The following is a 24,908-nucleotide window of genomic DNA, read 5'->3' as shown; positions in this document are numbered from 1 at the left end:
TAAGTTAATTCTTCACTCTGGGTAGTGGCTCCTGACAGCGGGTCTGATTCAATCAAGCATTACGTGAGCTCTAACTCTCCCCTTCCCCGCAGTGTGCATTATTCAGGTACAAACTTACTATAAACCAATATCTTTCCCACAAATCCCCAAAGATTTCTGCTGCAAAAATATGCCAAGACTTAGAGGAAGCTTAATCAGAGAGGGTTTCTTTTGTGGAAAACACAGCCATGCAACTGAATTGGCACCTGTACCTTGTTTTTATACATTAGCCATGCAAGTCTATTATATCCTGTTTTTTTTAAAAAAACATAATGAGTATAGTGCAGAAAAGGGCATTTACATTTTAGCTCCTCAGCAAGCTACATTTCGGAGGCATCATCGACGGTGGAACACAGATTGTTGGAGAGCTGCAGATTCCACTCCGGTTCCGGAGCCAATGAGATGACTTTCTGGTCTTTCAGCTTATTTTTAGCAAAGTGAAATGCATCTGGACACGCACAAGGGCTGTGCCCTGCTACAATTTGTCCCCTGCTTGTCGGTCCTTCCTCGTCTCACTGCCATCCTTTCCCGATCAGACTCTTGGCACATTAAAAGCAATTATTTTTTCTCATTGGCTCATTTTAAAAAGTGCATCGTTTCGATCTGTTTCCGAGAAGCCGGCTCAGGTGAAGCCATTAATTATCCCCCACCCCCTATTCGCGAGCCTTTCAGAATCTCCTGGGCCCTCCCCAGGCGAGCTGGAGTCGTGCACAAGTGTAATAGTCGGTTTGTGAGTTTCTCCATCGCCCAGGGACAAGTCTGTAGTTAAAGGTCTGGAAAGAAGAAAAAAAGATCTCTATGTCCTGACTTGTCGCTTGTCGTTCAGGATGTCAGCGGCTTTTCCAGTTTCATGCTCTTTGTTTAACTCATGGGGAGCGTCCTGTTTAAAAACAACTCTTCAGCTTTAAACAAATTCCAGGGTGGTTTCTCTCTCTCTCTCTCTCTCGTGTTCTGTTCTGGGGCGTTTCTCCCCCTCAGACCAGAGAGAAGTCTGCTTGGAAGCTGGAGCACCTGCGAGTCTTAGGCGAGCACTTGGTGAGCATGGAGATCTGAGTGCTGAAGTTGGTGCCGTTGCTCCCGACGGACGGGTGGTGATATTTCATGTCGGAGCCCAGGAACCTCTCCAGGTGCCACCTGCGCCATTTCCGCTTCAGCTCGGCTTGGACCTAAGCGGGGACGGAGAAGCGCGTTAGCGGACGGGGCTCCTTTCTGCCGCTCTGGTTCGGTTTTAGCCGCGGCAATGAGGGAGCCGGCTTAATTAAATTCCGACGAGAAGCTGCTAACTGGCTCTGGTTCCAGGGCCATGGTGGAAGTGGGAACAAGCGACCCCCTCTTCCCCAGGAAGTCAAGGACAGTCCCTTGGAGAAGGAAACTCCAAGGACAGTCCCTTGGAGAAGGAAACTCCAAGGACACTCCCTTGGAGAAGGAAACTCCAAGACTAGACTATTCTCAGTGGTAGAAGAGGACATGACAAGGAGTAATGGACTCAAGTTGCAGTGGGGGAGGTTTAGGTTGGATATTAGGAAAAACTTTTTCACTAGGAGGGTGGCGAAACACTGGAATGCGTTACCTAGGGAGGTGGTAGAATCTCCTCCCTTAGAAGTTTTTAAGGTCAGGCTTGACAAAGCCCTGGCTGGGATGATTTAGTTGGGGATTGGTCCTGCTTTGAGCAGGGGGTTGGACTAGATGACCTCCTGAGGTCCCTTCCAACCCTGATATTCTATGATTCTATGATTCTAAATGGGTGTTGAGTTGGACAAGGAGAATCACTCTCTATGGTAAGGCCAGCAGGGACCAATTCACAAAGGCCACTGAACTGATATCTGCAGGTAAGAACTTCACAGCTCAGGGGCAGGCAGTGAAGGGATGCACCAGTTAGGGATGTAGTCGTCTTTGAGCCACTTGGCTGATACAATGAAGGAGCTATAATGACCTCGACTGTGGACACATTTTTTCTCCTTTGTGAGGGTAATTAGGAAACGTCTTTCATTCACAAGCTCCTTTCACCAAAGAAATGTTTCCTTGTTTTTTTGTTTTGTTTCACAGGGCAGCGTGTTTTGCGGAGCTGTGGCACTGTTTCGTGCACAGGGGGCATTGGTCTTCCTGAGCCCTGCAGCGGGATTCAAACCATCAACAAACATGGGCTAACACATACAAAGCGCTACTGCACAGCCACTTAGCTCTCTGGGGAGAGGACACAGGCCCGGGGCGGGCAAACTTTTTGGCCTGAGGGCCACATCGGAGTTGGAAAACTGTATGGAGGGCCGGGCAGGGAAGGCTGTGCCCCCCAAACAGCCTGGCCCCTGCCCCCTATCCGTCCCCTTCCATTTCCCGCCCCCCACAGAACCCCTGACCCATCCAACCCCCCCGGCTCCTTGTCCCCTGACCACCCCCTCCCGGGACCCCCACCCCTAACTGCCCCCCTGGGACCCCACCCCCATCCAACCCCCCTGTTCCCTATCCCGACTGCCCTGCCCCTATCCACACCCCCGCCCCCTGACAGGCTCTCCGGGACTCCCACGCCTATCCAACCCCCCCTGTTCCCTGTCCCCTGACTGCCCTGCCCCCGTCCACACCCCTGCCCCTAACTGCCCCCCCAGGACCACACCCCCTATCCAACCCCACCTGCTCCCTGTCCCCTGACCGCCCCGCCCTCTATCCACACCCCCGCATCCTGACAGCCCCGCCCTCTATCCACACCCCCGCATCCTGACAGCCCCCCCCCCCGGGGACTCCCACGCCTATCCAACCCCCCCCATTCCCAGTCCCCTGACTGCCCCCCGCCAGAACCTCTGCCCCATCCAACTGTCCCCGTCTCCTGACTGCCCCCCGGGAACCTCTGCCCCTTATCCAACCCCCCCGCTCCCTGGCCCATTACCATGCCGCTCAGAGCAGCAGGACTGGCAGTCACGCCCCCTAGCAGGAGCTCGCCGCCCCGCTGCCCAGAGCGCTGGCAGCATGGCGAGCTGAAGCTGCGGGGGAGGGGGGACAGCAGGGGAGGGGCTGGGGGCGAGCCTCCCCGGCCGAGAGCTCAAGGGCCAAGCAGGACGGTCCCGCGGCTCAGATTTGGCCTGCAGGCTGTAGTTTGCCCACCTCTGTTGTAGGCTCTGGTATGAATTATAGGGTGCTTTCAGCACACCCAGGTCAGAAATCATAGCACAGACTATATGGGGAGGATCCCCTTGGAGATGGAGCAGGAGTAAAACCTGATTCTGAACATCCCTGAGCTTATGGGGAGGCCGGGATACAAACCCAGAACTGAATTACACGGCTGCCCCCATCTCTTCACTGCTCGCTTTATTGGCTTGAATGCTGCCCTAGTTAGTATGGGGCTAAACATTCTTCCCAGCTCACATCTGCTCAGTGGCTTTTGTGAAGTGAATCTGGTGGATTTCAGACCCGTTTCCAATGGACACGTGGCTCCACAGTACAAAACTCACTGCATTCACCGGCCTGCACGCTGCTGTGGGTCTGATCCTGCTGCTCTGAAGTCAAGGGCAAAAGACCGTTTGGCTTCAACAGGATCAGGGCCAGGCTCAGCAAAGAGGCCAAAGAGTGAGTGGGCTGGAGATTGGCTGAACCTTCATCACCAAAAGTGGCCACTCCAGGTCAGGACTGAGGCCCGCTGGCAGGGTGGCGGCGGGGGGGACGGACGGACGGGGGGGACGACCCTCTGCTTGCTGCCTGTTCTGTGAATACAACACTGTACAGCACAGCCCTCAGCACGGTGAGTACTAAAATTCACATGCAAAGCCAGTATCTGATGACCACGGCAGCCCCAATGGGCTGATGTCAGGAATGGAACATTGCTCCGTCTTCCCTTCTCCGTCATTCACTTCATCCTAGTGACAAGCACTGCCCAAACAAAACTGTGGATCTTACCTCCCCATTGAGGAAACAGTATAGAACGGCCCCCACAAAGCCCTGGGAGGAGGAAGAGAGAACAGGCATTTAGAACCTCACCATCAGAAAGGCTACATTTAACTTGGTCAGAACACCCAGCTGCAACCAGAGCCTTGGACACAGGGACCATAGCCAGGAAACTTCTAACAGTCCTCCTGGTACACATAAAGGCTGCTTGATTTTAGCTCCCTTACTAAAGTGCAGGATTTGAATTGGGCTGTGACCGTGTGACTTTTTTTTTTTTTACGATGCCACCTTATTCTTCAGAATCTCGGCTTTCTTTAAAAAAAAAAAAAAAAGTCAGTCTCTGGCCCTTACAGTTGCGGAGATAACACTGAAGATGTGAACGGGTGGCAAACCAGTTCAGTGATGTCTGCCTGAGTCTGCAGGCAGCCTGAAATGATAGCTCTGAACTGCCCCATCCATCCCTGTACGGTGCTAATTCAGCTGCCAAATGACGATTTCAATGTCAGCACTGCTAGCTATTTCACTGCCGACCAAAGCACGTAAGTGGGACAGTACGTGATAAAACACATACTCAATTCTCAAGTAAGCAGACTGGCTGACACTGATTGTACAGCAGGAGGAAGCACATCACTGAGTGCTAATCACTGTGCAGAACCGGGGACTGCGTTAAGAGCGGACCATTGATTGACGTGAAGTGTGTGTATGTATGTATCTAACGGTTGAAATAACCCCTAGCATTTTTCATCCCTATCTCAAAGCAGCATCATATCTCAAAGGAAGGCTGTATCATTATCCCCATTTTACAGCTGGGGAGACTGAGGCATAGGGAGGGACGTGACAGGCCCAAAGTCATCCTGCAGAAGAACAGTGACTAGAGCATGGGTCTCCTGAGTCCCAGTTCAGTGTCTTATCCACTAGGTCACGCTGCCGCCCCCAGGTCTCATTGTGGATGAACTCATGCAACAAGCCCCACGGGGGTCAACAGAAATTCTGCCTCCCACTGCAGTTAACAGAATGCTGTCTGTGTGGCATCTGCGTACAGACCGTAGGATTTAGCTGATTGTTGGTAAGACATATTGGGATGCCAGGAGGTGAAAGGCAGAATGAGAATGCACAACAGTAACCCACCCATGCCTTCACCGAAGTCAATGGCAACCCCCCAAAGACTCCCGTGGGAGCAGGATTGGGCATGTGTTAGTGAAACCACCTTCACGCATTTCCTTATTCCCACCATCGTTCCTACGAAGCACCGCAGTTCTCAAAGACTCGCCCTGCGTTTTGGTGGCCGTGGCCCAGGCCTAAGGGGTGACACACCTGGAAGGAGCCAAGCACGAGCTCGAAGACGAGCTTTATCTCCATTTTGAAGTTGTCGGGGAAGAAGGCGAACACGATGTAGTGGACACCAAAGAGCGGGATCAGCAGCAGGGTGGACTTAGCCAGTCTCCTGTCAGAAAGAAAAACATGAGCTGTAAAGGGAAAGGGGGCAACCACCAAAGGCACGAGAGGGCGTGAAATTCGGCTGCTGATGCGCCTACAGCCCCAATGACCCACCTACGGTGCAGGGAGGGCGGGTCACTGCAATGCCAGGGAATCCACTCTGTGCCGGAGGTGGAATTTTAAAGCTCTGAAAGCATAAGCAATGGGTAGTAATAAAAGAAGGGGAATTAAACCCAGATCCTCACGGGTATGTAGGCTCCTGACGTTCACTGAAAAAAAACAGTGGAAGTTAGGAGCCTAAATACCTTTGAGGATCTGGGTGTTAGTGCTTCAGAGATTTGGAGCCACATCCTCCGCCGGTGTAAATCAGCAAACCTCCACTGACATCCATCCAGCTACACCGCTTCACCTTAACTGAAGATCTAGCCCGTGGTGATTGCTACACTGTATTTCAGAGACGTATTTCCCCCCCTTATTAACAGCAACCGTTGCGGTGCACGTCCTGGCAGATGAGTCTCGGCAATAAGCCCGCTGTCCTTCCCCTTTGCCCGGGGCTCACAGATGGCTGGTTGCTTTAGGGGCAGAGATGCTCTAACGCGTGACATTTTTATGCCCATCCACTCTAGTGGAGATATTTCCTCCACTCCTGCCAGAGACTGTTTTTCGTCTCCACAAGCCAAACGGAGCCCACGACTGCCTTTGTTGCCTGGGATTTCAGAAAAGTCGGGGTGATGGAGGAGAAATCGTATGTAGAGCTGCAAATGATGATACTGTATAGAGCGGCAGGAGCGGCCCGTGTGTTCCAAAGGAGGAGGATGAGCAGCATTAGAGCCTAATGGCCCGCAAGAGGATAATCAGAGCTCTCATTAGGAATGGCAGATCATTTCTGACATCTAATTACAGACGGAAATCAAATTCAACCGACTGAAATAAAATGAAATGCAAAACTTCAGTGAGCTTAAGGGGCATTTGACACCATCGATCTCTGAGGACTCCAGTCCCACCTCACCGAGGCTAGCGTGGGGAACGGAAATGCCCTGAAATGGCTCCGGTCTGTCCCCTCCGGCCAAGGCCATTAGGGTGTTATGGGCAGCTGTTCCTCCCTTGCCAAGGCCTTCACCTGCACAGACCCATGAGGCACGGTCTTCCTCCCCACCTCCCTCTAGTCACCATCTGTAGAAGCTTCTGGTAGGGTGGAGAGGGACGACGTGCCAATAGTACACAGATGACACCCATAGCTGCATCTCCATTGGGTCAAACGCCGCCTCCCAGCAGAATTTCCCAGCTTTCACAGGACTTGATCCTATTCCTATTCCATGGCCAGATTCCCGCCAGCTTCTACGGGCTTCTGTCAGGCCCCTAATGCCGAGCTGAAGTCAGCACCCGGGTGTAAAGCAGCTGGCTAGAGCTGATCCCAATCTAGACTGATGCCTGTAGGAAGAGGGAGGCATTCGGAAAGCTTCCCCCTGCTATCGCTTCCCCCACCACCAGGGTGGCTGTCCTCAGAGTAAGTCGAGCCACAACCTGGGTCATTCTGGATTCTTTGCTGCCATAGGGTGGCCAAATGCAAATACCCCCTTTCATGTGCCACTGACCAGAAGACCATGCCCCCTGTCTGTGGCACCCTGGCCCTGTCACCGTGGTCCATGCAATCATGATTTCCAGATCTGGCCACTGCAACTTGTTATATCTGAAAAAGCTGCAGCTACAAAAGGCAGGAACTCATCGGCTGAACAAGGCAGGTGCTGTGAACACATCACCCTGATGCTCTGCTGTCTGCACTGGTTGCTGGAGGACCGCCGGCAGCTGGCATAAGACAGAGCAGTTCCGCCTTTGCCTCCCACCTCCCTGTGCCATAAAGCTCAAACGGGTGTAACTCCACGGACATCAATCACCATGAATAACACTTTCTACCATCTCCATGATGACGTGGCCTTGGTTCCAAACACATTGGTCACTTTCTGGCTGGACTATAGCAATGGACTATACTTGGCCATGAGGCCATCTGCTCTTGAGAAACTCCGACAGTACAGCTATTCCTGATATCATGTCCCTTCTTCTTGTGAGAATGTTTTGTACCTTGCTGCTGCTGATCCATCTGTCTTTTTCCCCCTTTACCAAACCATTTGAGCTGGTTTGTGTGTCTTCTACTAGTAATTCACAGCTGCACATCTGCTCAGTAAGATGTGCCAACGGCAGCCACCAAACCTGTCCTCTGCTCCCTACGCTGGCTTCCCATAGAATAATGAGTCACGCTCTAGGACTCAATCCTTCTCTTCAAGGCACTGAATGGGCTGGATCCAGGATATCTAAAAGCTTGACTAACGCCCCATGATAAAGACAGTGGCAGAGTCTTCTGGCACAATAGCACTTCCTACCGTAAGGGTAAAACATGGGTGTGGGTTTTCTCAGAGTTTTCTCAGGGGCTGGTCCCAGCGTGTGGAATGAACTCCCCAAGGAACTAACGGCCATCGCAAAGCTCACCGCCTTCCACTCCAAATGCAAGGAGCTCTTCTTCCACCTGCCTTGTCTAGCACACACATAGCAGTGTGTACATTAACGCCCCCCAGCCCTACCAACACACAACACTGCAGACACAATTCCCTCACCCTTGGGAGAGGAGGAGAAAAAGAATGACCCACACATGCCAGATGTTAGTTACGTTGCTTAGTGCATGAATGGTGGTGGTCTAAGAACCTATGTAGAATAGCATGTTGATGGAATTAATTAAGTGCAAAGTTCTTGTTTCAGAAAACATGGGGTTTTATCCTCTGTCTTGCCTGAAATACTGTTGTCCCCACGCTGCTTGATTGTCCGAAATTTCAAAAGGCTTTTTCATGAGGAGTTCCTTCACGTTTCATAATAAAGTAAAGCTCCATGGCTGTACCATTAATGAATGAGTCAGCAGTGCACCTGAGTTTTGAGACTTGGACTCGGATGGAACTGGCAAGCATTGAAAGATACTGCCAATGTGTCAACAAATTCTTTCTTCAATAAACAGTGTTGGGTTGGGGCAGAGAGAGAGAGGGTGGGAGGGTGAGATCTCAGATTCTGTTAGACTAAAACAAATTCTTATCTCGGATTTGGCAGGAATAACTGAGAGGTATGATGAACAGCTCTATTGGGTCATCCAGACCATACCTCTGCAGTTGGCAGGAGCTTTCTGGATACTGAGGGCCAAATCCTGCCATCAGTTGCACTCATGCAACTCCCTTGATGTCAATCAGGTTGCACCAATGTAACTGAGGGTCACATTTGGTCCCAAGGGCCAAATTCAGAATGGTGTAAGCAGGCACAAATCCAGTGACTTGGCTGGGAGTGACATCCACTTATACCAACGCAGACTGGCCAAAAGGACACGGATCGAGCACGGAATTTAAAAGACTGAGTAATTCAGTGCAAGGACGTTTCAGGTATGAAGCAAAATCATTCTTGCAAGCTCAACAAATGCAAGACATGAACTTTTGTACTTTCAGTAGGTTCCCAGATACCAAAAAGTGATGGGCCCAGCATAAGTACCTGCACAGAATAGCACAGAAGTGTTGAAACCCAAGAAGAATGCAAGACCAGATTATTCTTGGATAACCCTTGCAGTTTCACTTTGCAGCACAGATGGGCCTTCTGTGCCCAGCTGCTTTGTGGGTGTCTGAAGTGGGAGTGAGCCGAAGGTCACATGCAGCAGCCAAGCACGACCATAGTCTTTGCACGCCTGAGCGTAGGGACTGCTCCCTGCTATTGCCTGCAGAGAGCAGGGCAGGTGCCCCGAGTTTCCTGCCTACTTTCAGGGGTGTGGCAGAGGGAGAGTTTCCCCTCTGCACCTGGTAGCCCAGGGTGGAATTCTGCCCGGGGGCAGTGGAGGGTTTGATGCTTTAGGAACAGGCTGAACAACGCAAGGTTTATACTGTTATAGTGCTGGTTCTAATCTACCCCACATCAGCAGTGACTGAGAGCTTGTCTACGCTACCATGCGGGGTTGATCTAAGATACGTAACTTCAGCTACGTGAATAGCGCAGCTGAAGTCGATGTACTTAGACCTACTTACTGTGGTGTCTTCACCATGATAAGTCGACACTGCGGTAAGTCGACCGCTGACGCTCTCCCGTCGACCCCGCTTGCGTTTCTCGTTCTGGTGGAGTACCGGAGTCGACGGGAGAGCGCTCAGAGGTCGATTTCTCGCGTCTAGACTAGACACGATAAATCGACCCCCACTGGATCGATCGCTGCCCGCCGATCTGGGGGGTAGTGTAGACAAGCCCTGAGAGTTGTTACCATATGATGGATGCTTGGTGGCTGTGACTGGGTGCTGCGCAGAACGACTGCAGAATTAGGCCCCTGGACCGCCAGCCCCATTTAGGTGAATAAAGTGGAGCTGGCTGGAAAGAACCTGCCCTAACTGGGGAATGAGAGCCAGCTGCTAGCCCAATGAGCCAAGGGCTATATAAGAGGCTGGGAGGAAGGAAGCCAGGGAGGCGGGACAGAGGAGAGCGAGGGAGTGCAGGCAGGCAGGGAGAAAGCCCTTCGGCTCCTGGGTTCGGACACAAGGAACCCGGCCCTGTGTAAGCTGTATGGTGAGAAGATGGTGGGAGCTCAACCCGGTCAATAAAAAGCTCCAATAGTTATTGAACCCCAGGGTCTCCGAGTGACTTTCTCAGTCTAGCAGAGGCGGGAGCCAAGAGGGCCCTGCCGCAAACTGCTACAGTGGCCTAAGTGCAGTGAGTCTGGGCTGGGATTTTCAAAGGCATCTCAGGATATGAGGTGTTCAGTTTGATGGGATTTTGGCACTTAATTCCCTTGGGCTCCTTTGGAAATTCCAGCCCTGAGGGGCTCAGTCTATTCCCCACCATGTGAGTCAACATCGAACAAAAGCACGTAGTACAACTGCCCCCCTGGTTGGCAGCAGAAAAAGCAAGGACTGAACGAGCTCTGAGCCTAAACTCCCCTTGCTTGACCAGGGGCCTGTCTATCCATCCAGCTCAAGGCTCTGCATGGCCACTCATCACCGTAGTGCGTGATCCCCTTCCACGTAACCGAGACTGGCAACAGCAAGATACCTCCGGGTCACCAGGGACTCCTGGGCTCTTCTCCCTGTTTGAGTCTGCTTGGGCTAGTGGAGTGTTTGCAGAGGGAAGTGTAGGGAGAGGGGGGGTAGATATGGGGAAGGCTATGCTTGCCCATGAGGCAGTCCTTCTAGGGGCACACCGGCAGTGCAGCGTGGGGAAGCTTGGATTACTGCCTCTTGTGCCATATCTTGGCCTGTGGGTACAGCAAGGTAGCTTTTTCCAGCATTAATTCACTGGGAACGTTTTTAAAAAGACCAAGTCCACCTCCTAGATCACTGGGACCTAATCCTTCCCTTGGCTGCCTGTGTACGCACACAGAACTTTCATTGAGATTAATGGGAGCCAGTTACCCAATGAAGGCAAGGATCTGACCCCAGGACAACACTGTTCGTTCTAGAACATAGTTCAATATGCTGATTTAATCTCAGCACATCAACAGGGATGTCGTAATCGGAGGGAGAGACACGACATCTGACTACAGATACATAAAGGGATGTAATAGAAAAGGCAGGGACCAATAACGCACACTGGTCGGTGAGAACAAAACAAGAATGAACAGGCTTTAGTGAGCTGCAGCAGGGAAATGGTAAGGTCAAATACCGTTTCCTTTCTACGTCTAAGAACAGTTCAAGTGGAGAAAGTGGAATCATCATCACAAGAGATTTTCAAGGCTCTGGGAGACACCCAAATTTAAGGGCAGAGTAAGGATGCTGAAATTGGTCCCTTCCATCATATAGGAGAATGAACTAAATGACCCACTGGAAATCCTTTCCAATACAAATCTTTCTAGGAATCCCTCCATAAAGATCTAGATTGTTCCAAATGCTGATTCAGGACAGCAGCAAGATGCAAAGATGGGTCGGTGTCTGATCTTGGTTCTATATAGGGCCCTACCAAATCGACGGCCATGAAAAACACGTCACGGGCCGTGAAATCTGGTCTCCCCCCGTGAAATCTGTACAGGAGAGGGTAAAAGCATGCAAAAGACCAGATTTCACGGGGGGAGACCAGTGTTTCTGAAATTGGGGGTCCTGACCCAAAAGGGAGTTGTGTGTGTGGGGAGGGGGGAATCACAAGGTTATTTTGGGGGGGGTGTCGCAGTATTGCCACCCTTATTTCCACACTGCCTTGAGAGCTGGGTGGCTGGAGGGCGGTGACTGTTGGCCAGGCACCCAGCTCTGAAGGCAGCATCCCGCCAGCAGCAGTGCAGAAGTAAGGGTGGCAAATACCAGACCCTGCCATCCTTACTTCTGCGCCGCTCCTGGTGGCGGCTCTGCCTTCAGAGCTGGGCTCCCGGCCAACAGCTGCTGCTCTCCAGCTTCCCAGCTCTGAAGGCAGTGCTGCACCCCCCCCACCCCCACAATAACCTTGTGACCCCCGTACAACTCCTTTTAGGGACAGGACCCCCCACAATTACAACACCCTAAAATTTCAGGTTTAAATAGCTGAAATCATGAAATTTACAATTTTTAATATCCTATGACCACGAAATTGACCAAAATGGACCGTGAATTTGGTAGGGCCCTAGTTATATACCCTTAAGCTGGACTGAATCCGTGGAGCTGTGTAGACTTACTCCAGGTTTACACTGATCTAATTGAGACCAGAATCTTGCCCACTGAGACTGACTTTGATCTCACATACACTGGTGTAAATCAGAAGTGGCTCCGCTGAAGTCAGGAGTGCTACATTATGTAGGTCATTTGAACACACAGCGATAGCGCCTCTGAATGCCACTGCCCTTCCATATTTGTGCAACAGGAAGTGTTATTATTATGATCATAAGGTTCAGCACACAGCCCTTTAAATGTGGAATCCAGGGCTTCTCCTGTAGCTCCGCCCTTTGGGGAGGAGCCAGAAAGTGCCCTAACACAACAGAGTCTGGAGCCTGCGGGGGGACAGAAGCCATTCTGCATCTGCCTATGGGGGACATGGAACAGGTTGAACTTTCCTATCCGTTATCCCACACCACTCCCCTTCCCCCAGGCTTGCTTTCTGCCATCTGGACAAATGACTGACAGTAAATCCATCTGATTTTTCATTAAATCATGAACGTAACATATCCCCAACCGTACAGGATTCCAGACAGCTGTGCCCACCGTGATCTGCGGTCACCTCTCTATTCCTCACTCTGTTCCTTTCAGTGTCACTTCATGCAGGGCCGGCTCTACCGTTTTTGCCGCCCCAAGCACCGGAAAAACCTGTCGCCGCCGAATTGCCACAGCGGACGGCAGGAGAGAGAAGCTGCCGCCGAATTGTACCTGCTTGGAACGTTGGTGCCTAGAGCCGGCCCTGACGTCATGGCTGCGGTGCCTTGGGACACAGCACTACCAGGTAAGACTGTGGTTCTGGAGACTGTACCGAGGACCTGATGAGTTCCCCCAAAAGTCTTCACCAAGAGCCTGATTAAGCAGGTACTGGCGAAGCAGGCCCCTGCTGGGCAGCACATGGTGAGCTTGGGGTCTGGCCGAACCCCAAAGACTTCACGATGGATGAGGATTCCAAGGACGTGGCTAGATCTAGTTACCCTGGATGTGAAATTGCGGGACCAAGTTCTCTGCTGATGTAAAATGGTGCAGCTCCACTGAATGCAAAGAGACTTCAATGGAGCTGTGAAGGTTTGCACCAGGGGAGGCTTTGGCCCGTTCTTTCTGAGCCTCAGGAAACTTTTAGCCACCTATGCCAACTGAACCCAGTAAATGATGAATGTACAAATCAAGCACCTGTTTGTCTTATAATGAAGCATCGTCGTGGAGCTCACCTGTTCATTGCTATTCCTAGGAGCAAGACTCCTGACCCATCTATAAACAGTTTGACAGCCACATGCTTGATTATTTTAGCATATCTCCCAGCCCCCTAATCTCAGATACCTTTGATCGACTCAAAACATTTTGGAGTGGGATCAATCAAATGTAGACAGGGAGGATGGTTCTGGGTAAGCAAACAGCCTTGCCTGACAGGTCTCATCAACACTGCATGGTTCAGGTGAAAACAGACTAGGACTTACAAGTACTGGCTGGTTTCATTGCGCCCAACATCAGGGGAATGCAGCTTCTGGAATAGGATCCGGATAATACAAATGAAGAGGATGAAGTTTACCTAATGGGAAACAGAGAAAGGAGAGCGAGAGAGAGAGAGAAAAAAGGGGGTTAAACTCCCATGATCCCTTTCCGCAGTGAAACGAGCTAGTTGTTAGAGGGTATTCCTTTTGCCTCAATGGTCTGTTCATGGAATGAGCCGTTGTTAAAAAGCCACAGGCAGAAAACCCCACTCTGTGAGCACATGGTAAACTGAGACAGAATGGCAGCCATCTTGGGCCTGACATCAGCCTGCTTGGGACTTTGTGTCATACATCTCAAGTATGATGATGTCAAACCCATAGAGCACAGCTCTGCACGACGTCCTGCTGCACGGGGGCGGGGCTGGCGACGGGGCAGGATTAGAGCTTTTCGGTTAGTTGAGCAGCGGAGGTCATGGCCCACAGTAGATGGCGATACGGGGCTCGCTGTCGGGCACGTCACAGACTGGGATGGGGGCCGTGCGCCAAAAAATAGATACATGGAACGGTGTCAGAGAGAACTGCAAAACAGGCTCCTAACCTGCCTCACCAGGCATGCCTTCTTCACACACACGCCGGCGAGCTAGGGCAGCAGGGAATTAACGTCACAGGTAAACACTGGCACATTGCCTCTGCTTCCAGACTAGGCCAAAGCATAAAACCATTGGTGCCCTGGAGCTATTTTTATTATCCTTAGCTCTGCTTTTCATCTGAGGGTCTCAAAGTGCTCCAGGTACGATCATCCTCTTTTTACAGATGGAATTGAGGCACGGGGGAGGCGAGAAAGGGGACTGCCCAAAGTCACACAGCAGCTGGCAGGACTAGAACTCAGGACTCCCCAACTCCCACAGCAGGGCTCTAACCTCTGACGAATGCTGCTGCTTGGCACAACTGATAAGCAGGAGATGATCTACACCAGAGAAGACTTGAAACCCTGGTGTGAATTTAGACCAGTCTGGGCACAAAATCTCCTTCCTTATCCTTTACCATTAACGACCTCTCAAGTGATTCTTATTTTATATTGTCATAGATGTAAAGGCCAGAAGGAACCATTATGATCATCTCGTCTGACCTTCTGCACAGCTCAGGCTAGCGAACTTCATTGAGCGATTCCTACGTCTAGCCCAACAACTTGTGGATGAGCCAGAACACCTCTCCTTTAGACAGTTATCCACTCTTAACTGAAAGACTCTAAGGGATGGAGAATTTACCACAGACCTTGGTCAAGCTGTGCCCGTGCTTAATTACCCTCAACTTAGCTCTCCCACTTTGCTCGCCACAGTTTCTGATTGTGTTTATTAGCCTAGAAAAAAAAAGAGACTTGCCCCGACACACAGGCAACTAGACATAGGGGGCAGATTCTAATCAGCATCAGTAACATGTGAGTTGTGGTAAGTGAACATAACATCTGAGTTGCTTCCCAAGCGTCTGTGCAGTGTGCAGCATTGACCGTGTCAAGCCCAGGTGGCTGAGAGAGTGAACAGGGAAGGTTAAATGTGAGTGGACTGTACTCGGGCAGATGGGCAAAGGGGATAGGCTTTAGCGATGGATTTCTTTGAGGCATGCAGAAGAAAATTGTAATTACTGGACAGCGTCTGTTCTGTGCTGAGAAAAAAAGTTTAGACTTATTTTATTGAACAACAGCAAAAGATATTAGGCCTCCCATCCCAGGAGAATGAGGTGCATTTCTTTCTAAAAAAGGTTACATCGGGAAAGAGAAAATCTGATCTACCGGTCTTTCTGAAAGACAAACATTTTGACATCTGTCAGATAAGGATTTCATTTCAGTTTAGTAAAGTTAATAAAATACAAAGTGGTTATTAAAAATGTTTGTTCTTGAGACTAGCTCTGTCACAGGTGATGCAGGCAGATTGCTTCACGCAAAGGGTAATATACATTGGCAATAAGGAGAACTTATGTGCAAGATAGAGATCTGAGGTTGGGGTGGGCTCTACAAATCTTATTCTGTTGATGTTGCTTTCTCTGTCCTTCCCCTCCCGCATGTTTGCCCCGAGTTTGGGGAACAAACTCAAAGCTGAATTCAACTGAAGTTCATCTGATTTCCGGTCCTTGCTCACAAATGGACCCAGGTTTGCTGAACACCCAAATGGGGAAGTTGTATAGAATCGATAGGGATGGAACCAACCGGTGTCTTTAGAAACATCATGGGGCTCTATGGTCTCTTCTATCTCCCACAGAAAGAGCTCGATATCAGACACTCCCGTTGATTTCAATGGGAACTAGATCAAGAACCTTGAGAAATTACTCTAAAAACCTAGCAAGGAGGTAATTTTCTATTAGATTCTATAGGATGATGCAAAACACCTATGGAAAAGTGATAATTTTGTATTAAATCCTTTAGGACATTTCCATCAGGGAAGGTTTAAATACCTCAGGATGAGCCTGGGCTGAATTTTGCATTTGAAACAACACGGCAACCAGAGAGGACTATTTATGTGTTCAAGAGAAAATTGAGAATTGGTTGGAGGCAAATGCAGGGAAGAGATGAAAATGAGGGGTCTGATGAAAACCAAGGAGGTGATATGGGGCCAAAAAATGGGTAGGTGCGCTGGGTCTGAGAATCTGCTTATAACATTCCTTGGTCCAATTGTGCTGCCAGATGTGTGGGAGTACCACCTGCTGATGGGGGAGTTACTTGTGTACAACTGAAGATGACTCGTGTATGGGTATCAATAATAGAGCTGTTTAACCCCACGTAACAGGGGGCAGACTCTAGGACTCTGCACTGAGAAGCAGGGATCCTCTGGTGGGTTGGGTCTGGAACCATGCATGAAGGTGCAGTTTAATTAATAATGAGTCATATCAGCAGATGGCTCTGATTTAACCAGAGTACAAGAGGAGATGGATCCTCTCTGGGGCAAAGGAAACTAGGGTCTGAGACAGAGGAGTCCGGCAGAGAAAACCCTAATGCTGGAAGAGAAAGTTGGAGCATTGTTTTTGAAACGGAGTTAGGGTATGTGTACACTAGAAACGCTACAGTGACAGAGCTGCAGCTGGAGTGTAGACACTTACTACAGCGACAGAAGAAGTTCTTCTATTGCCATAGTAAATCCACCTCTCAGAGAATTGGTAGCTAGGTTGATGGAAGAATTCTTCCATCAACTTAGTGGTGTCTACATCGGGGCTTCGGTATCAGCTTAACTATGTCTGAGAATTTTTCACATCCCTGAGTGACGTAGCTAGGTCAACCTAACTTGGGTAGAGTTCACCACCCCTTAGATTTATCTATTTGCTACTGTGAATCAATATGTCCTTCAACATCTGTGTCCTCCTTTTTCAGAGTAGAGGTAAAGTGCTTGTAACGCTCATCGGTGCCTCTTTCTTGGAGATCGCTTCCACCAACTTTCCAGGTTGGGCAACTCAACCTCCTTTCCTACATGCTCCTCCATTTATCAGAGGTTTCTTTATACCACCACTCACCACTGTAGTATCCGAGCACTCACCCTTTCCTCCCAGATGCTGCGGGATGAAGTGTTAAGGGAACTTGAGGACTGAGGACCTGATCCTACGAGGTGTAGTGCGCCTCTGAGCCTTGCCAAGAGTCCTCAGCTCTTACTGAAGTCTAACTTACCCAAAGTCAAACTTCCTTTGGGAAGGACGTCAGCACCTCACAGGAACAGGTCCTGAGCATTCTAATCCATGACTTATTTCTTAAAAGGTGGATAGGTTTTGCAAATGGGATTCTAATAAGGAAACATCTGCTCTTCTCGCATTAGTTACAGTAGAACACAGGAAATGCCAGACTGGATCAGACCTGCGGTACAACTAATCCAGTATCCTGGCTCTGAGAATGGCCAACACCAGCTGCTTCAGGGTACAACAAGCCCTTCAGTAGGCAGTTCTGGATAACCTGCCCTCCAAGGGAAGTTACTTTAACCCCAGTTAGTTAGGTTGGCCCATGCTGTGAAGACAATTCACCCACATCAGAGAAATGCTTGGCAAAGACTCTTTTCTGGTCAGTCTGTCTATCCACTTACATCTGTCTGCCTGCATATACCATTTACGGAACACTCATCCATGCATAACCTAAGGTCTGAGCTTTCACTAACAAGGGCTTTTGCAGCCAGTGGAGATTGCTGATACTTTACCAAAATAGAAACCGCAATAGGAGCTCTGATGATCAACCAGTACTGGGACTCGCCTATGTCCTCCCAACACCTGCAAATAAACAAAGGAAAATAACAACCAAATCGGAGCAAACAGGCTGTTATGCAGAAATCTGACGAAAGCGCCAGTCTGGGGCGGCTACCAATATTTCAGACGCAAAGCTTCACAGACAGGGATTCCAGAGAGCAAAGAACACTGAGTACCTGCTGGGTGAAACCCTGGCCCAGCTGAAGTTAATGACAAAACTCCCCCTGGCTTTAATGGGATGAAGGATTTCATCCCATGTGTTGTGATATGGGTTGTCTTTAACTGGTCAACATTTGGTTGGAAATTAGAAATGTCAATTATAAAATTTTAAAAGTAAACAGGAATATTTTGGACAATGTTCACAACCATTTTTCCTTTCCCCCTCCCATATGGAACTAATTGGTTTTGTTATTAACAGAGGGACACATTCATAATTTTGTTCCCTTTTTTTTTTATCAGCTCTAGTCATTGTAATAAACATCTTACTTACGAATGAGGGACATAGTGATAAGATACAGTATACGCTAAAGAGAACCAATTTTATCACTGTTTTGAAAGCCCATGTGCCCAGCACTGGAGCATAAAGGCACCAACTAAAATACTTATTTTATTACACACATTTTTAGGTTCATTTAGGGATGCTCAATAAATGGGCACATCTGGTTGTTAGAGGAACTCCTTTAATCCTTGCAAAATGTATGCCGCCGGGAATAAAAACCATAAAATCCCAGATTGGTTCATGAGACATTCAAATGACAGTTGCTGCCCTGCAGACAAATTCAAGCCAGCAAGCCTCTCAAAACTTAGACTCTCAAATTTTAAAGCCAGAAAGGACCATGATGATCACCATCATAATTGCATGTTGCAAATGTCAGAAGGAAGGGCATACCCAACATGTATGTAACTAAAGCCTGATTCTGCAACCCTGAGTAGTAGTTACCCTACAAGCAGCCCTACTGGCTTCAGGAGGACTGCTTGTCTAAGTGTTACTCTACATGAGTTCAGATTGCAGGATAGGGTCATAATTACTCATATGTCATTTGTTACCTGTAAAACTTCATAGAATCATAGAATATCAGGGTTGGAAGGGACCTCAGGAGCCAGGTGAGTCTCGAGTGGGCCTGACTGTATAAAAGCCAGTCAGCTGTGAACCAGCTGAGCAGCGAACAGCAGAGTGGCTAACAGAGGGAGTTTGCCTGGGAGTTCGCCTGGGGAGAGCCTGCTGAGGCTTACATCTGGCCGGCTTCTCTGAGTAGTTACTACAACTCCTGAGTGAGCTCGTAGAAGGAATGTAATATGGATGGGGGGTGTTCAGCTGTTCTAACCTGCACTGGATGTGCCATGTTTGTCTTTCTTCCACAGTACAGAAGCGACTTTGTCTGTACGAAGTGCAAGCTGGTCTCCATATTGGAAGAGAAGGTTCAAGGTCTGGAGCAACAGGTATCGACCCTGCGTTGCATAAGAGAAACCAAAGATTTCCCGGACAGACGTCAGGATATGCTTCTACAGGCACAAGGTTCTGAAGATGCAGAGCAGGCTGCGCAGCGGGGACAGGAAGACGGTGAAGAAATTTGGCAGCATGTGACCTCCAGAAGAAGAAAGGGGAGCGTCCATGTACCAGCAACGCAGATATAGGTAAGTAACCATTTTCATGTTCTCTCCACAGGTACTAATGCGGAGAGTGGACTAGATGATACATCTGAGGGAAGAGAACAGAAGGAGACTCTGCCGATTGGAAGGCATGAGATGCACTGTCCTAGGGTTGGGGGTTTCACGACCACCGCTCCCAAGAGAAGGAGGCGGGTGGTTGTGGTCGGGGACTCTCTCCTCAGGGGGACTGAGTCATCTATCTGCTGCCCCGACCGGGAAAACCGAGAAGTCTGCTGCTTGCCAGGAGCTAGGATTCACGATGTGACGGAGAGACTGCTGAGACTCATCAAGCCCTCGGATCGCTACCCCTTCCTGCTTTTCCATGTGGGCACCAATGATACTGCCAAGAATGACCTTGAGCAGATCACTGCGGACTATGTGGCTCTGGGAAGAAGGATAAAGGAGTTTGAGGTGCAAGTCGTCCATCCTGCCCGTGGAAGGAAAAGGCCTGGGTAGAGACCGTTGAATTGTGGAAGTCAACGAAGGGCTACGCAGGTGGTGTCGGAGAGAAGGCTTTGGATTCTTTGACCATGGGATGGTGTTCCAAGAAGGAGGAGTGCTAGGCAGAGATGGGCTCCACCTAACGAAGAGAGGGAAGAGCATCTTCGCAAGCAGGCTGGCTAACCTAGTGAGGAGGGCTTTAAACTAGGTTCACGGGGGGAAGGAGACCAAAGCCCTGAGGTAAGTGGGGAAGTGGGATACCGGTAGGAAGCACGAGCAGGAGCGCGCGAGAGGGCAGAGGTCCTGCCTCATGCTGAGAAAGAGCGATGATCAGCGAGTTATCTCAAGTGCCTATACACAAATGCAAGAAGCCTGGGAAATAAGCAGGGAGAACTGGAAGTCCTGGCACAGTCAAGGAATTATGATGTGATTGGAATAACAGAGACTTGGTGGGATAACTCACATGACTGGAGTACTGTCATGGATGGTTATAAACTGTTCAGGAAGGACAGGCAAGCAGAAAAGGTGGGGGAGTTGCACTGTATGTAAGGGAGCAGTATGACTGCTCAGAGCTCAAGTATGAAACTGCAGAAAAACCTGAGTGTCTCTGGATTAAGTTTAGAAGTGTGAGCAACAAGGGTGATGTCGTGGTGGGAGTCTGCTATAGACCACCGGACCAGGCGGATGAGGTGGACGAGGCTTTCTTCCGGCAACTCACGAAAGTTACTAGATCGCAGGCCCTGGTTCTCATGGGAGACTTCAATCACCCTGATATCTGCTGGGAGAGCAATACAGCGGTGCACAGACAATCCAGGAAGTTTTTGTAAAGTGTAGGGTACAATTTCCTGGTGCAAGTGCTGGAGGAACCAACTAGGGGCAGAGCTCTTCTTGACCTGCTGCTCACAAACCGGGAAGAATTAGTAGGGGAAGCAAAAGTGGATGGGAACTTGGGAGGCAGTGACCATGAGATGGTTGAGTTCAGGATCCTGACGCAGGGAAGAAAGGAGAGCAGCAGAATACGGACCCTGGACTTCAGAAAAGCTGACTTTGACTCCCTCAGGGAACTGATGGGCAGGATCCCCTGGGAGAATAACATGAGGGGGAAAGGAGTCCAGGAGAGCTGGCTGTATTTTAAAGAATTCTTATTGAGGTTACAGGGACAAACCATCCCGATGTGTAGAAAGAATAGTAAATATGGCAGGCGACCAGCTTGGCTTAACAGTGAAATCCTTGCTGATCTTAAACACAAAAAAGAAGCTTACAAGAAGTGGAAGACTGGACAAATGACCAGGGAAGAGTATAAAAATATTGCTCGGGGATGCAGGAGTGAAATCAGGAAGGCCAAATCACACCTGGAGTTGCAGCTAGCAAGAGATGTTAAGAGTAACAAGAAGGGTTTCTTCAGGTATGTTAGCAACAAGAAGAAAGTCAAGGAAAGTGTGGGCCCCTTACTGAATGAGGGAGGCAACCTAGTGACAGAGGATGTGGAAAAAGCTAATGTACTCACTGCTTTTTTTGCCTCTGTCTTCACGAACAAGGTCAGCTCCTAGACTGCTGCACTGGGCAGCACAGCGTGGGGAGGAGGTGACCAGCCCGCTGTGGAGAAAGAAGTGGTTCGGGACTATTTAGAAAAGCTGGAAGTGCACAAGTCCATGGGGCCAGATGCGCTGCATCCAAGGGTGCTAAAGGGGTTGGCTGGTGTGATTGCAGAGCCATTAGCCATTATCTTTGAAAACTCATGGCGATCCGGGGAAGTCCTGGACGACTGGAAAAAGGCTAATGTAGTGCCCATCTTTAAAAAAGGGAAGAAGGAGGATCCTGGGAACTACAGGCCAGTCAGCCTCACCTCAGTTCCTGGAAAAATCATGGAGCAGGTCCTCAAGGAATCAATTCTGAAGCACTTAGAGGAGAGGAAAGTGATCAGGAACAGTCAGCATGGATTGACCAAGGGCAAGTCATGCCTGACTAATCTAATTGCCTTCTATGACGAGATAACTGGCTCTGTGGATGAGGGGAAAGCGGTGAACGTGTTGTTCCTTGACTTTAGCTAAGCTTTTGACACGGTCTCCCACAGTATTCTTGCCAGTAAGTTAAAGAAGTATGGGCTGGATGAATGGACTATAAGGTGGATAGAAAGTTGGCTAGATTGTCGGGCTCAACGGGTAGTGATCAATGGCTCCATGTCTAGTTGGCAGCTGGTATCAAGTGGAGTGCCCCAAGAGTCGGTCCTCGGGCCGGTTTTGTTCAATATCTTCATAAATGATCTGGAGGATGGTGTGGATTGCACCCTCAGCAAGTTTGCAGATGACACTAAACTGGGAGGAGAGGTAGATACGCTGGAGGGTAGGGATAGGATACAGAGGGCCCTAGACAAATTAGAGGATTGGGCCAAAAGAAATCTGATGAGGTTCAACCAGGACAAGTGCAGAGTCCTGCACTTCGGACAGAAGAATCCCATGCACCGCTACAGACTAGGGACCGAATGGCTCGGCAGCAGTTCTTCAGAAAAGGACTTAGGGGTTACAGTGGACAAGAAGCTGGATATGAGTCAGCAGTGTGCCCTTGTTGCCAAGAAGGCCAATGGCATTTTGGGATATATAGGTAGGGGCATTGCCAGCAGATCGAAGGATGTGATCGTTCCCCTCTATTCGACATTGGTGAGGCCTTATCTGTGTCCAGTTTTGGGCCCCATACTACAAGAAGGATGTGGAAAAATGGGAAAGAGTCCAGTGGAGGGCAACAAAAATGATTAGGGGATTGGAACACATGACTTATGAGGAGAGGCTGAGGGAACTGGGATTGTTTAGTCTGCGGAAGAGAAGAATGAGGGGGGATTTGATAGCTGCTTTCAACTACCTGAAAGGGGGTTCCAAAGAGGATGGATCTAGACTGTTCTCAGTGGTAGCAGATGACAGAACAAGGAGTAATGGACTCAAGTTGCAGTGGGGGAGGTTTAGGTTGGATATTAGGAAAAACTTTTTCACTAGGAGGGTGGTGAAACACTGGAATGCGTTACCTAGGGAGGTGGTGGAATCTCCTTCCTTAGATATTTTTAAGGTCAGGCTTGACAAAGCCCTGGCTGGGATGATTTAGTTGGGGATTGGTCCTGCTTTGAGCAGGGGGTTGGACTAGATGACCTCCTGAGGTCTCTTCCAATCCTGATATTCTATGATTCTATGATTCTAACCCCCTGCTCAAAGCAGGACCAATCCCCAACTAAATCAACTTGCCCCATCTTGTTAGCTACAATTGATCTGATCCAGATTTAAAGAAGAAGAACATAAGCATTGGTCCAGGAGGATGGGGGTGGAGTACAGACTCGAAGGGTTTGGCTGGGAAAAGGTCACTGGAGACTATGGTGGGAGAGGCATGGGGTGCTTATTCAGTTACTGTGGCACTCACAAATATAGCGCTCAGTCCAGCAAGCTGGCCCCCTCCCACTGAAATGGACAGCGAGAGCGCTCTGCACTCTCACAGGATCCATCCCCAAAGTGGCATCTTTGGCAGGTTCGGACCTTCGTGTAACTTTCTGTGGAGTCACAAAAAGCCCACATCTGAACAGAACTGTGCTGTTATCAGAGATCCCGGGCTACAGCAGGGTCACCAGACGGAAATGGGAAGAGTACTCCATTGCTGTCAGCTTTGTACAGTAATTTGCAAGTGAAAGGGGAAGTGAGACATGAGCCCTACATTAGCACAGCAGCAATGATAATGACATGGTCACTTCTTGGTGGCCACCATTACTTGTGACATGGGTGGAAGGGCCCATTTTGGAGACTCGAAGGCAGTTCCCAACTGCTTTAATCTTGGATTAAAATAATCGACAATAAACATGAACCCATAGAGCCAAACTGTACACTCAGATATGCAAGTGCAACTCCCATTGGCTCCTTTCGGAGTTTTACAATGGGTCAAACGGGCACACAATGGGCCAAATGCATTCCTGGGGTAACTGCACTGATCTCAATTTTGTTAGCATTAGCGGTGTTACGCCACGGATGAATTTGGCCAATATGTTTAATAATACTTTCCTTTTTCAAAGCAGCTGCCATCCAAGCATGCCAAAGACCTTTAGAAACATTAATGAATTAGCCATGGTCTCACAAATCCCTTGGGAATCAGGTTAATATTATTACCTCTGTGCACAGATGGGGAAAGTGAATCAGAGAGGGAGTAAATTCCATGTGGCAGAACCAGGATTAGAACTGAGATCTTGGGGCTCCTGGCCTTGTGCTCGAAAAACAAGCCCATCCTTTCGCTCATTAGATTTAAAAGCGAATGTTCTTCATTTTAACTTGTTAAGACAGTTCTTTTTATGCTGGTTAAACTGGTCTCACCTCTCAGAAAGGCCAATTCTAAAGGAAAAATTTGATTTTCAAAGACTTTTTACAGTTCATTCTTGCAGAGCAGAGTTTTGAGCTAGCTGATGATACGTTTTCCTTTAAGGTGTCTTAAATTCGAAGAAATTAAGATGACTTCAGAGACTTACCCAATATTGTCATAGTGAACCTTGATGATAGTCCAGGCTGTGATGAAAACTGATGGAGCACCTATCAGAAGAGAAAGAGGGATCAATGTCACAGTTGCTACTTGTTTTCGCTGTCAAGGCCCTTCCAGGCCTATCTTCACCCGCCATCTCAATCTCATTCACTATTGAGACGTTGACTCCAATTGTGACAATGTTGTGGGTAGGTGAGGATTGTTTTACAAACCAGAGTTCTGGGCCCTTGCAAGCTGGGCGAACCGAGACTGCAGGGTTGGTTCATACTTTGTCTGTCTGAAAGGGATAGATTATAAGACAGAAAATATCATATTGCCTCTATATAAATCCATGGTACGCCTACATCTTGAATACTGCGTGCAGATGTGGTTGCCCCATCTCAGAAAAGATATATTGGAATTGGAAAGGTTCAGAAAAGGGCAACAAAAGTGATTAGGGGTATGGAACAGCTGCCATATGAGGAGCAATTAATAAGACCTGGACTTTTCAGCTTGGAAAAGAGACGACTGAGGGGGGATATAATAGAGGTTTATTAAATCATGACTGGTGTGGAGAAAGTAAATAAGGAAGTGTTATTTACTTCTTCTCATCACACAAGAACTAGCTTTCATTTCACCAAATGAAATTAATAGGCAGCAGGTTTAAAACAAACAAGGAAGTATTTTTTCACACAATGCACAGTCAACCTGTGGAACT

At 49.1% G+C, this 24,908-nt stretch overlaps 1 protein-coding gene across 1 annotated transcript in view; it reads right to left on the bottom strand.

Moving 5' to 3' along the window:
* Nucleotides 1-302: 302 nt before the first annotated feature.
* The window catches only part of LOC102936412 (vasoactive intestinal polypeptide receptor), a 178,196-nt gene continuing 153,590 nt past the window's right edge, over nucleotides 303-24,908 (bottom strand). Inside the window, exons 8-13 of the mRNA XM_007055553.4 lie at nucleotides 24,201-24,261; nucleotides 17,575-17,644; nucleotides 13,415-13,506; nucleotides 5,224-5,353; nucleotides 3,922-3,963; nucleotides 303-1,205 (exon numbers count right to left, since the gene is read on the bottom strand). Coding sequence (XP_007055615.2) covers nucleotides 1,014-1,205; nucleotides 3,922-3,963; nucleotides 5,224-5,353; nucleotides 13,415-13,506; nucleotides 17,575-17,644; nucleotides 24,201-24,261 — 587 coding nt within the window. The 3' untranslated portion in view covers nucleotides 303-1,013. The remainder of the gene's footprint in view (nucleotides 1,206-3,921; nucleotides 3,964-5,223; nucleotides 5,354-13,414; nucleotides 13,507-17,574; nucleotides 17,645-24,200; nucleotides 24,262-24,908) is intronic.

The sequence above is a fragment of the Chelonia mydas genome, chromosome 2, assembly GCF_015237465.2.
Source record: "Chelonia mydas isolate rCheMyd1 chromosome 2, rCheMyd1.pri.v2, whole genome shotgun sequence".
Lineage (NCBI taxonomy): Eukaryota > Metazoa > Chordata > Testudines > Cheloniidae > Chelonia > Chelonia mydas.
This window is presented reverse-complemented; position numbering and strand designations above follow the sequence as displayed.